The sequence below is a fragment of the Pseudophryne corroboree genome, chromosome 3 (genome assembly GCF_028390025.1).
Source record: "Pseudophryne corroboree isolate aPseCor3 chromosome 3, aPseCor3.hap2, whole genome shotgun sequence".
NCBI lineage: Eukaryota > Metazoa > Chordata > Amphibia > Anura > Myobatrachidae > Pseudophryne > Pseudophryne corroboree.
This window is the reverse complement of record NC_086446.1, coordinates 448,245,584-448,258,630: the sequence shown is the minus strand read 5'-3', so window position 1 is coordinate 448,258,630 and position 13,047 is coordinate 448,245,584. Positions and strand designations below refer to the sequence as shown.

The window sequence follows — 13,047 nt, the reverse complement described above, 5'->3', positions numbered from 1 at the left end:
CACGCAGGTGAGTTCACTTCTTCTCCCCTAAGTCCCTCGTTGCAGTGAGCCTGTTGCCAGCAGGACTCACTGAAAATAAAAAACCTAACAAAACTTTTACTCTAAGCAGCTCTTTAGGAGAGCCACCTAGATTGCACCCTTCTCGGCCAGGCACAAAAACCTAACTGAGGCTTGGAGGAGGGTCATAGGGGGAGGAGCCAGTGCACACCACCTGATCCTAAAGCTTTTACTTTTGTGCCCTGTCTCCTGCGGAGCCGCTATTCCCCATGGTCCTGACGGAGTCCCCAGCATCCACTTAGGACGTCAGAGAAATAAATAAAACACCAGCCGACTCGCAACCCTCACACTCCAACTGTAAATCAGCTACGATGTTAGAGTTGGCTTGCTTCCGTGTATTTTCTCCGGGATCTTTGAAACAGACGTCCCTTGAAAATATACATTTGTAAAGTCTGATTACTTTTCAGGAGATCCTCATATTGTATAATATACATTTCACCAGCAGAGGGAGCTGTTGCCTAACTCTCTCTACTATTTTAATGCCTGTTCTATCCAGGCCGTGCAGCAGGGGGAGTTTTTCCTTTATTAATAGTCTTCCTATGTACACTACTGGTGGGGGAGGGGGGGGACCCATCCCTCACCTCAGCCTGGCGCCAAAACGTAAAATGGCCTTCCTATAATAAAAAAATAAAAAATATATATGTGTGCCGCACTGTTTTTAACATCTAGTGCTTTTGCATTTACTGGTCCCCTGTGGCCGCTACACAGCGCGCTACGGACCCGCCGGCTGGCGCGCGCGCGACGGGTCCGTCTCCCGTAGCGGCGCCTGTGCTCTCTCTCTGTACTGAGTCTTCCCCCATGTGCAGCGCACCCTGGAGCCGCCGGCTGGCGCGCGCGACGGGTCCGTCTCCCGTAGCGGCGCCTGTGTTCCTCTCCGGCGATGGGCTTAAATACTTGCTGCTATTGCCGACAGGGAAAGACAGGGTGAGTCACTGAGAGAGCTCCCGCGCCGCACTAGGGCTCCCACGCGCCGGCCATACTCTGTCTGCTCTGCCCTTTCCTAATCAGTTTCTCTAAAGGGGAGTTAACAGCAAGCTATAAGAGGAAGAGAAAGGGAAAAAAAAACTTTTACTACTGAAAGACCCTAGTCTAATTTATACGACCAGTACTCACTATTTTGGAGGATCTCCTGTGGAGAGATGCAGGTCCCTTCAATAGGGATCTTTGTCTCTCTGACCTGAGGTAGCTTTGTCCCCCCTTTATTAGGGTTACGCAGCCCCCCTGTTAGTCTTTGTCAGGAGCTCTGTGCTCCACGTATTGTGCCTCCAGCACAATTTTTCAAACTGAGAGATGAGGGATGTGAAGGGGGAGGAGCCGGCTGTGCAGACAATGCTAATTTAAGATTGTGCCACACCTCCGGTTCAAGGCTTCACACCCCTACTGTATAGGACTCCAGTGTCCCCTATGAAAGAGAAAAATAAAATACTGCTGAATATACATTAGACCATATATTGGTTTTAATAGGCAATGTAGTTGTATCTGTTTTTAGCATACAGTACTCACCTGCCAACCTTCCTCTTCTTCCTGTGTGCCTTGTTGTTCATTGTTTTCTAATGACAATGCATGCAGAAGCCGTGCCACAGCGTTGATCTCTGTCTTGTTGTCCCGTTTTCTTGGTCTCACATCTTCAGCTTCATCATCAAGTACACGTTCATCCTGAATTATGTCAGCCTCCTCTTGTATCTCAATCAGTCCATCATTCTCTGGTTCCTCTTCTTCCAAATCATCAGGCTCAGGCTGGGCTGCTAGAGGATCACACAAGTATTTCACTCGCTTTTCTAGATTGCAGATACATGCAGTTACATGGCTAAATCATTTATTTTTATTTACTCAATATTCCTGTAGATGGAGGGTGTGATGCCTTAATGAGTAAATGCCTCTGACCATACTTATTTGTGACAAAATGTCTGTGTACAGGTATTTGTCATCTTACAATAAAATAAAGAAAGTAGAAATATAAAACAGGACTTTCATCCTACCAATACAGAGAACATAAGGCAAGCTGCTATCACAAATCTCTCAAAAAGCAGTCAGGTTTCAGATTATTAGAGCAAGCAATATTATTAATAAATCAGGTGTGTTTAAATGGGTGTACAATTGTTTGATAGAGGGGAGACTCCTTTTTCAAACAATGTGCCCCCTTAGTAGTTATGGGGGGTCATTCCGAGTTGATCGTAGCTGTGCTAAATTTAGCACAGCTACTATAATCTTCCCTGACATGTGGGGGTACGCCCAGCACAGGGCTAGTCCGCCCCGCATGTCAGTCCGGGCCCCCTGTACAAATACAAAAGCATCGCACAGCTCCTGCGGCTGGCCGGGAGTTGATCATCGCTGCCACTGGCCCCTCAACGGACCGCGCCCCCCTAAACGGCGGCTTAACGCCACCGTCCAGCCCCCGCCTCTGCCGGTCAATCAGGCAGAGGCAATCACTACTGAACATGCAGTGCGCCGGCGCAATTCCGACCCGATCGCTGCGCTGCAATAATCTGCAGCGAGCGATCGGGTCGGAATGACCCCCATTGTGTGGTGGTCTGAAAATACAAATTGTTCTGAAAAAAAGGTATAATTTGTGTTGGTACTGCATAAAAGAATCATTGATATTGATGTTGGAATTTGACAATGGCAAACATCGAATAATTGCCTCAGCAAGGGATAAGAAAACCTTCACCAACAAACTGATTAAATAAAATAACTATACAGAAATAGACATAAAACAAAAATAGTATTGTTTTTATTATCTGTTTCTTTTTCGTTTTTTTTGGATCCCAGGTTTTCAGGTTGGTGGTATAAAATTAGCTCCACATTTTCCTTTCATCTTTCAATAAAGGTAATTAATTAACCACAATGTATATGAGTGGGTCCCAGTGTAAATGCTTTGTGTAGCCATGTGTAAATACATCCTACTTCGTTCTTATCACATTTTGGACCATTTTGGAATTGTACTAAACAGGCCTACCCTCATAAAAGCATTCTCTTTAAGGCCTCCCCATAAGGCATCCGCTTTAAAGGTAATATATATTATTTACTGGCAGACGGGATGCCGGGAGTCACTATACCATCTTGTCTAATAATCATCCACTAGTTTCTCATTACATGTTAGTGTTATTCTAGCTACACATGGTAGCTACAGATTACCTGCTCCATTTGGATCTGTCTGCATAAACGGAGAGACACCTAGTCCAAGCCATTCAACGATTACTGATGCCTTTCCTCGTCCAGGCATGATAAAGAATTCATCATCATTCTGAATATATATGGAAACTGTATTAAGTGTCATGGTATCACTGCAGGGTTGTTGCATGCCTATAACTGGGAAAACATAAGTCGGCTGATGCATAGTTGGACGTTTGCCTGTGTGTCTTCGCACTGCGCATGCTCCAGAACTGTGTCCCTCATTCCGAGAAGATCGCTCGCTAGCTACTTTTAGCAGCCGTGTAAACGCATAGTTGCCGCCCATGGGGGAGTGTATTTTTGCTTAGCAAGAGTAGGTCTGGACTTACTCAGCCCTTGCGATCACTTCAGTCTTTTTGGTCCCGGAATTGACGTCAGACACCCGCCCTGCAAACGCTTGGACACACCTGCGTTTTTCCAAACACTCCCAGAAAACGGTCAGTTGCCACCCACAAACGCCCTCTTCCTGTCAATCTCCTTGCAATCGCCTGTGCGAATGGATTCTTCGTTAAATCCATCGCTCAGCAACGATCCGCTTTGTTCCCGTACCACGCGCATGAGCATTGCGGTGCATACGCATGTGCAGTAGAGACCTGATCGCTGCGCTGCGAAAAATGGCAGCGAGCGATCAACTCGGAATGACCCCCTGTGTGTGGGTGATAGAGAGTCATACACATTTCGCTCTCATCTACACATGTCCATGCAAATAAAGCTACGTAGAGTTGAATCTAAGCTTAAATGCCTGTTCCCATGTGTATGTTTTGCACCTAGTATATGTCAAGTGCACACTGATGATGGTGACTAGTAGCAAACCAGGGTTATGCACATTTTCCCTGTAAGCAGTTTGGGAGCAGCATTCACACAATTTCTGTCCAACTCTGCCTCAGGCCCAATGTATTCTATTGCAAAGTTCCTTTTGGCACAGGTCCTACCAAACTGAGGAATCAATACCACTTGATTGAAATAAGCTTCAGGTTTATTGAAGGCTCATGAATCCAGTACCATAGTATTTGCAGGGCATAAACTTGTACAAGAGAGGTTGTGGATCCTGGAGCCCTCTTCCCCCCTTTAAGGCAGTAAACACTATCAAATAATATACTTGTTTCCATAGTGAGAGGGCGAGGATCACTCTATCCAATGTATTTTAAATATACATTTTGCCAGGATAGATATGGGTGAATACATATATTTTGGTAGGGTATGCATTGCTAAAATAAAACATCACCATGGCATAGGTACAGTATGTTGTTGAAAAGCCCCTTTTGCTCATGTAATCGTGTGACATATCTTCTGCCAGTCAATACTACTTTTTCACCTACACAGCAAAATGACCCTCTCAGAAATGTGCAATCAACAGTACATAGCTTATACTTACCATGACTTCATGTAAGTTATCCCAGTGCTCTTCCTTTATATATCTCTCAAGGAACTTTTCATGAATGACCCCAGAGGTGGAGCACTGCAAAACCTGGGCCCCCTCATTAAGCTTCTGTTCTGATACTTTCATATTATTTATTACCTAAGAGAATTAAATATGCAGATGAACGAGGGATAAAATAAAATACAAAATGAAGAAATTAGTTAAAAGGCAACATATGAACCTTTAATTAGGAAATTTACCTGTGTTGTCTGTTTAAAATCACACTTCTAAAGCATCATATTCTTTTCCACCTCTTGTGAATGTACAGTGGGAAGAGCACTGGTGATCTTTGATTGACAAGTCTCTCAGAAATGTAAAATGTAACATATGCAACAGTACACACCTAAAATACTTACTTTAATAGCCTTACAATCATGTTTTGTGACTGCTCTGACATATCCCCATAAAATTGTAAATCACATTTCTCTCAACTTATTTTAAACCAAATGTACAAAAATAAGAATTTACTTACCGATAATTCTATTTCTCGTAGTCCGTAGTGGATGCTGGGAACTCCGTAAGGACCATGGGGAATAGCGGCTCCGCAGGAGACTGGGCACAAAAGTAAAGCTTTAGGACTACCTGGTGTGCACTGGCTCCTCCCCCTATGACCCTCCTCCAAGCCTCAGTTAGGATACTGTGCCCGGACGAGCGTACACAATAAGGAAGGATTTTGAATCCCGGGTAAGACTCATACCAGCCACACCAATCACACCGTATAACCTGTGATCTGAACCCAGTTAACAGCATGATAACAGAGGAGCCTCTGGAAAGATGGCTCACAACAATAATAACCCGATTTTTGTAACAATAACTATGTACAAGTATTGCAGACAATCCGCACTTGGGATGGGCGCCCAGCATCCACTACGGACTACGAGAAATAGAATTATCGGTAAGTAAATTCTTATTTTCTCTGACGTCCTAGTGGATGCTGGGAACTCCGTAAGGACCATGGGGATTATACCAAAGCTCCCAAACGGGCGGGAGAGTGCGGATGACTCTGCAGCACCGAATGAGAGAACTCCAGGTCCTCCTCAGCCAGGGTATCAAATTTGTAGAATTTAGCAAACGTGTTTGCCCCTGACCAAGTAGCTGCTCGGCAAAGTTGTAACGCCGAGACCCCTCGGGCAGCCGCCCAAGATGAGCCCACCTTCCTTGTGGAATGGGCTTTCACAGATTTTGGCTGTGGCAGGCCTGCCACAGAATGTGCAAGCTGAATTGTACTACAAATCCAACGAGCAATAGTCTGCTTAGAAGCAGGAGCACCCAGCTTGTTGGGTGCATACAGGATAAACAGCGAGTCAGATTTTCTGACTCCAGACGTCCTGGAAACATATATTTTCAGGGCCCTGACTACGTCCAGCAACTTGGAGTCCTCCAAGTCCCTAGTAGCCGCAGGTACCACAATAGGCTGGTTCAGGTGAAACGCTGAAACTACCTTAGGGAGAAATTGAGGACGAGTCCTCAATTCTGCCCTGTCCGTATGAAAAATTAGGTAAGGGCTTTTATAGGATAAAGCCGCCAATTCTGAGACACGCCTGGCTGAAGCCAGGGCCAACAGCATTACCACTTTCCATGTGAGATATTTTAAGTCCACAGTGGTGAGTGGTTCAAACCAATGTGATTTTAGGAACCCCAAAGCTACATTGAGATCCCAAGGTGCCACTGGAGGCACAAAAGGAGGTTGTATATGCAGTACCCCCTTGACAAACGTCTGAACTTCAGGAACTGAAGCCAGTTCTTTCTGGAAGAAAATCGACAGGGCCGAAATTTGAACCTTAATGGACCCTAATTTTAGGCCCATAGACAGTCCTGTTTGCAGGAAATGCAGGAAACGACCCAGTTGAAATTCCTCTGTAGGGGCCTTCCTGGCCTCGCACCACGCAACATATTTACGCCAAATACGGTGATAATGTTGTGCGGTTACATCCTTCCTGGCTTTGATCAGGGTAGGGATGACTTCATCCGGAATGCCTTTTTCCTTCAGGATCCGGCGTTCAACCGCCATGCCGTCAAACGCAGCCGCGGTAAGTCTTGGAACAGACAGGGTCCCTGCTGGAGCAGATCCCTTCTTAGAGGTAGAGGCCACGGTTCCTCTGTGAGCATCTCTTGAAGTTCCGGGTACCAAGTCCTTCTTGGCCAATCCGGAGCCACGAGTATAGTCCTTACTCCTCTCCTTCTTATGATTCTCAGTACCTTGGGTATGAGAGGCAGAGGAGGGAACACATACACTGACTGGTACACCCACAGTGTTACCAGAGCGTCCACAGCTATTGCCTGAGGGTCCCTTGCCCTGGCGCAATATCTGTCTAGTTTTTTGTTGAGGCGGGACGCCATCATGTCCACCTTTGGTTTTTCCCAACGGTTCACAATCATGTGGAAGACTTCTGGGTGAAGTCCCCACTCTCCCGGGTGGAGGTCGTGTCTGCTGAGGAAGTCTGCTTCCCAGTTGTCCACTCCCGGAATGAACACTGCTGACAATGCTATCACATGATTTTCCGCCCAGCGAAGAATCCTTGCAGCTTCTGCCATTGCCCTCCTGCTTCTTGTGCCGCCCTGTCTGTTTACGTGGACGACTGCCGTGATGTTGTCTGACTGGATCAGCACCGGCTGACCTTGAAGCAGAGGTCTTGCTAGGCTTAGAGCATTGTAGATGGCCCTTAGCTCCAGGATATTTATGTGAAGTGATGTCTCCAGGCTTGACCACAAGCCCTGGAAATTTCTTCCCTGTGTGACTGCTCCCCAGCCTCTCAGGCTGGCATCCGTGGTCACCAGGACCCAGTCCTGAATGCCGAATCTGCGGCCCTCTAGAAGATGAGCACTCTGCAACCACCACAGGAGAGACACCCTTGTCCTTGGTGACAAGATTATCCGCTGATGCATCTGAAGATGCGACCCGGACCACTTGTCTAGCAGATCCCACTGGAAGGTTCTTGCGTGGAATCTGCCGAATGGGATTGCTTCGTAAGAAGCCACCATCTTTCCCAGGACCCTTGTGCATTGATGCACTGAGACTTGGCCTGGTTTTAGGAGATTTCTGACTAGCTCGGATAACTCCCTGGCTTTCTCCTCCGGGAGAAACACCTTTTTCTGGACTGTGTCCAGGATCATCCCTAGGAATAGAAGGCGTGTCGTCGGGATCAGCTGCGATTTTGGAATATTGAGTATCCAACCGTGCTGCCGCAGCACTATCTAAGATAGTGCTACCCCGACTTCCAACTGTTCCCTGGATCTTGCCCTTATCAGAAGATCGTCCAAGTAAGGGATAACTAAAACTCCCTTCTTTCGAAGGAGTATCATCATTTCGGCCATTACCTTGGTAAAGACCCGGGGTGCCGTGGACAATCCAAACGGCAGCGTCTGAAACTGATAGTGACAGTTCTGTACCACAAACCAGAGGTACCCTTGGTGAGAAGGGTAAATTGGGACATGTAGGTAAGCATCTTTGATGTCCAGAAAGACCATATAGTCCCCTTCTTCCAGGTTTGCAATCACTGCTCTGAGTGACTCCATCTTGAATTTGAACCTTTGTATGTAAGTGTTCAAGGATTTTAGATTTAAAATTGGTCTCACCGAGCCGTCCGGCTTCGGTACCACAAATAGTGTGGAATAGTACCCCTTTCCCTGTTGCAGGAGGGGTACCTTGATTATCACCTGCTGGGAATACAGCTTGTGAATGGCTTGCAATACTGCCTCCCTGTCTGAGGGAGACGTCGGTAAAGCAGACTTTAGGAAACGGCGAGGGGGAGACGTCTCGAATTCCAATTTGTACCCCTGAGATACCACCTGAAGGATCCAGGGGTCCACTTGCGAGTGGGCCCACTGCGCACTGAACTTCTTGAGACGGGCCCCCACCGTGCCTGAGTCCGCTTGTAAAGCCCCAGCGTCATGCTGAGGACTTTGCGGAGGCAGGAGAGGGCTTTTGTTCCTGGGAACTGGCTATTTGCTGCAGCCTTTTTCCTCTCCCTCTGCCACGGGGCAGAAATGAGGCGCCTTTTGCCCGCTTGCCCTTATGGGGCCGAAAGGACTGCGCCTGATAATACGGCGTCTTCTTAGGTTGAGAAGCTACCTGGGGTAAAAATGTGGATTTTCCAGCAGTTGCCGTGGCTACCAGGTCTGATAGACCTACTCCAAATAACTCCTCCCCCTTATAAGGCAATACTTCCATGTGCCTTTTAGAATCCGCATCACCTGACCACTGCCGCGTCCATAAACCTCTTCTTGCAGAAATGGACAGCGCGCTAACTCTTGATGCCAGTCGGCAAATATCCCTCTGTGCATCACGCATATATAAAAATGCATCTTTCAAATGCTCTATAGTCAGTAATATACTGTCCCTATCTAGGGTATCAATATTTTCAGTCAGGGAATCCGACCACGCCACGCCCGCACTGCACATCCAGGCTGAGGCGATTGCTGGTCGCAGTATAACACCCGTGTGAGTGTATATACATTTTAGGATATTCTCCTGCTTTCTATCGGCAGGTTCCTTTAGGGCGGCCGTATCAGGAGAGGGTAGTGCTACCTGTTTAGACAAGCGTGTGAGCGCTTTATCCACCCTAGGGGGTGTTTCCCAACGTGCCCTATCCTCTGGCGGGAAAGGGTATGATGCCAATAACCTTTTAGGAATTATCAGTTTTTTATCGGGGGAAACCCACGCCTCATCACACACTTCATTTAATTCCTCGGATACAGGAAAAACTACAGGCAGTTTTTTCTCACCAAACATAATACCCTTTTTAGTGGTACTTGTATTATCAGAGATATGCAATACATTTTTCATTGCTTCAATCATGTAACGTGTGGCCCTACTGGAAGTCACGTTTGTCTCCTCATCATCGACACTGGAGTCAGTATCCGTGTCTGTGTCTGCCATTTGCTCAGCCACTCAGGTGTCGACTCCCTAGGGGGTGACAACTCTATAATAGGCAATTGCTCCGCCTCCATCTCATTTTCCTCCTCAAACATGTCGACACAATCGTACCGACACACCGCACACACACAGGGAATGCTCTGATAGAGGACAGGACCCCACTAGCCCTTTGGGGAGACAGAGGGAGAGTATGCCAGCACACACCAGAGCGCTATATATAGACAGGAATACCACTATAAAACGTGCTTTTCCCTTTATAGCTGCTGTTATTATTAGAACTGCGCCAAATTAGTGCCCCCCTCTCTTTTTTACCCTTTTCTGTAGTGCAGGACTGCAGGGGAGAGTCAGGGAGACGTCCTTCCAGCGGAGCTGTGATGGAAAATGGCGCCCGTGTGCTGAGGAGATAGGCTCCGCCCCCTTCTCGGCGGCCTTTTCTCCCGCTTTTTGGTGAGTTCTGGCAGGGGTTAAAATACATCCATATAGCCCTGGGGGTTATATGTGGTGTATTTTCGCCAGCCAAGGTGTTTACATTGCTGCTCAGGGCGCCCCCCCCTAGCGCCCTGCACCCTCAGTGACCGAAGTGTGAAGTGTGCCTGAGTAACAATGGTGCACAGCTGCAGTGCTGTGCGCTACCTTGTTGAAGACAGATGTCTTCTGCCGCCGATTTTTCCGGACCTCTTCTTGTTTCTGGCTCTGTAAGGGGGCCGGCGGCGCGGCTCTGGGACCGGACTCCGAGGCTGGGCCTGTGTTCGGTCCCTCTGGAGCTAATGGTGTCCAGTAGCCTAAGAAGCCCAAGCTGGCTGCAAGCAGGCAGGTTCGCTTCTTCTCCCCTTAGTCCCTCGATGCAGTGAGCCTGTTGCCAGCAGGTCTCACTGAAAATAAAAAACCTAAAACTAAACTTTCACTAAGAAGCTCAGGAGAGCCCCTAGTGTGCACCCTTCTCGGCCGGGCACAAAAATCTAACTGAGGCTTGGAGGAGGGTCATAGGGGGAGGAGCCAGTGCACACCAGGTAGTCCTAAAGCTTTACTTTTGTGCCCAGTCTCCTGCGGAGCCGCTATTCCCCATGGTCCTTACGGAGTTCCCAGCATCCACTAGGACGTCAGAGAAATTAGTGTTAGCGGTCGCACAGCGGCTGCAGGGAGACGTGGGTCCTGGCTGTTGCCTAGTGACCGGTATGCAGGGTCTCTCCCCGCCCAATGCCTAGCAACAGGCTGGCGCCGAGCGTTGTGCATGGTGGGAGCCACCGGGAACCTAGCAATGGGGACGCCGGAGGCAGACAGCATTCCCAGTTGTTCAGTAATTAACTTTGGGTATGCGTGCAGCAGGACAGCTGCATTAGATTAATGTAATTAGGACTCCTGAGTCTGGATTGGTGCTAGCTCCTTTTATATTCTGTTCCTGTACACTCCTCCAATGCTGGTTATAGTTCCTGTGAACCTCGTGCTGAAAGAGTTTTTGCTGGACCCCATCCTGTCTGGATCCTGTCTGCCTTAGCATCAGGTGCAGTGTGGATTCTTCCACATAATATTTATTCTTTGACTGCCTTTATCCTTTGTCTTTCTTTAGTCCTCCATTGCCTTTGTCATTTGCATACAGCTGCTTCACACATTACCACTATACTGGCCTCTTTCACCACAGTCCCACTCCACTACAGTGTCTCTCCCGGCTCCCTTGCATAGTCATACTTTATCTCAGTTCTGTCAGCCAGTCCTCTGACCCATACTTGGTTTCCGTCATTCTCTTCCTGTCCCTGTCCTCTCTACTGACAGATAACTCTAGTCATCTCGGGGGTAAGCTCGTACTGTCGCCAGTGGCGTAAGTCCTGGTGGGCATCCCAGTACTGGTAGACGTATAAAGTCTTAAGGGAAAAGCGGCTCTTATAGGCAAGAAGACCTGCTGAGTCTTACTCCCAGATGTCTGGGGTTATTGTCCAGAAGATAGACCACGTGTCAAGTTCACACACTCATCACCTGCAATCACCTGGTTTTCTGCATCATTCAGTCTAGGTACATCCCTCAGATCTTAACAATTAGAGGAAGATGAATTAGCAACAAAATGACCTACAATATATTAACTTTCTATGTCAATACATACTGTAATTAAGGTATTCTTGGAAAATAAGAATTTACTTACCGATAATTCTATTTCTCGGAGTCCGTAGTGGATGCTGGGGTTCCTGAAAGGACCATGGGGAATAGCGGCTCCGCAGGAGACAGGGCACAAAAAGTAAAGCTTTTAACCATGTGGTGTGTACTGGCTCCTCCCCCTATGACCCTCCTCCAAGCCTCAGTTAGGTACTGTGCCCGGACGAGCGTACACAATAAGGAAGGATCTTGAATCCCGGGTAAGACTCATACCAGCCACACCAATCACACCGTACAACTTGTGATCTAAAAACCCAGTTAACAGTATGATAACAGAGGAGCCTCTGAAAGATGGCTTCCTACAACAATAACCCGATGAAGGCAACAATAACTATGTACAATTATTGCAGATAATCCGCACTTGGGATGGGCGCCCAGCATCCACTACGGAATCCGAGAAATAGAATTATCGGTAAGTAAATTCTTATTTTCTCTATCGTCCTAGTGGATGCTGGGGTTCCTGAAAGGACCATGGGGATTATACCAAAGCTCCCAAACGGGCGGGAGAGTGCGGATGACTCTGCAACACCGAATGAGAGAACTCCAGGTCCTCTTTTGCCAGGGTATCAAATTTGTAGAATTTTACAAACGTGTTCTCCCCCGACCACGTAGCTGCTCGGCAGAGTTGTAATGCCGAGACCCCTCGGGCAGCCGCCCAAGATGAGCCCACCTTCCTTGTGGAATGGGCCTTAACAGATTTAGGCTGTGGCAGGCCTGCCACAGAATGTGCAAGTTGAATTGTGCTACAAATCCAACGAGCAATCGACTGCTTAGAAGCAGGAGCACCCAGCTTGTTGGGTGCATACAGTATAAACAGTGAGTCAGATTTTCTGACTCCAGCCGGCCTTGAAATGTATATTTTTAAAGCTCTAACAACGTCCAACAACTTGGAGTCCTCCAAGTCGCTTGTAGCCGCAGGCACTACAATAGGCTGGTTCAGGTGAAACGCTGATACCACCTTAGGGAGAAAATGCGGACGCGTCCGCAGTTCTGCCCTATCCGAATGGAAAATTAGATATGGGCTTTTGTAAGATAAAGCCGCCAGTTCTGACACTCTCCTGGCTGAAGCCAGGGCTAGTAGCATGGACACTTTCCATGTGAGATATTTCAAATCCACCTTTTTTAGTGGTTCAAACCAATGGGATTTGAGGAAATCTAAAACTACGTTTAGATCCCACGGTGCCACCGGAGGCACTACAGGGGGCTGTATACGCAGTACACCCTTCACAAAAGTCTGGACCTCAGGAACTGAGGCCAATTCTTTTTGGAAGAATATTGACAGGGCCGAAATTTGAACCTTAATAGATCCCAACTTGAGACCCATAGACAATCCTGATTGCAGGAAATGCAGGAATCGACCCAGTTGAAATTCCTCCGT

General features: G+C 47.6%; 1 protein-coding gene across 2 annotated transcripts in view; it reads right to left on the bottom strand.

Moving 5' to 3' along the window:
- The window catches only part of ZNFX1 (zinc finger NFX1-type containing 1), a 162,973-nt gene that overhangs the window by 28,976 nt on the left and 120,950 nt on the right, over positions 1-13,047 (bottom strand). The window contains exons 7-9 of one of the 2 annotated variants that reach the window (XM_063960516.1): positions 4,604-4,747; positions 3,193-3,301; positions 1,561-1,802 (exon numbers count right to left, since the gene is read on the bottom strand). In XM_063960516.1, coding sequence (XP_063816586.1) covers positions 1,561-1,802; positions 3,193-3,301; positions 4,604-4,747 — 495 coding nt within the window. The remainder of the gene's footprint in view (positions 1-1,560; positions 1,803-3,192; positions 3,302-4,603; positions 4,748-13,047) is intronic. The other variant, XM_063960517.1, reaches the window with a different exon arrangement.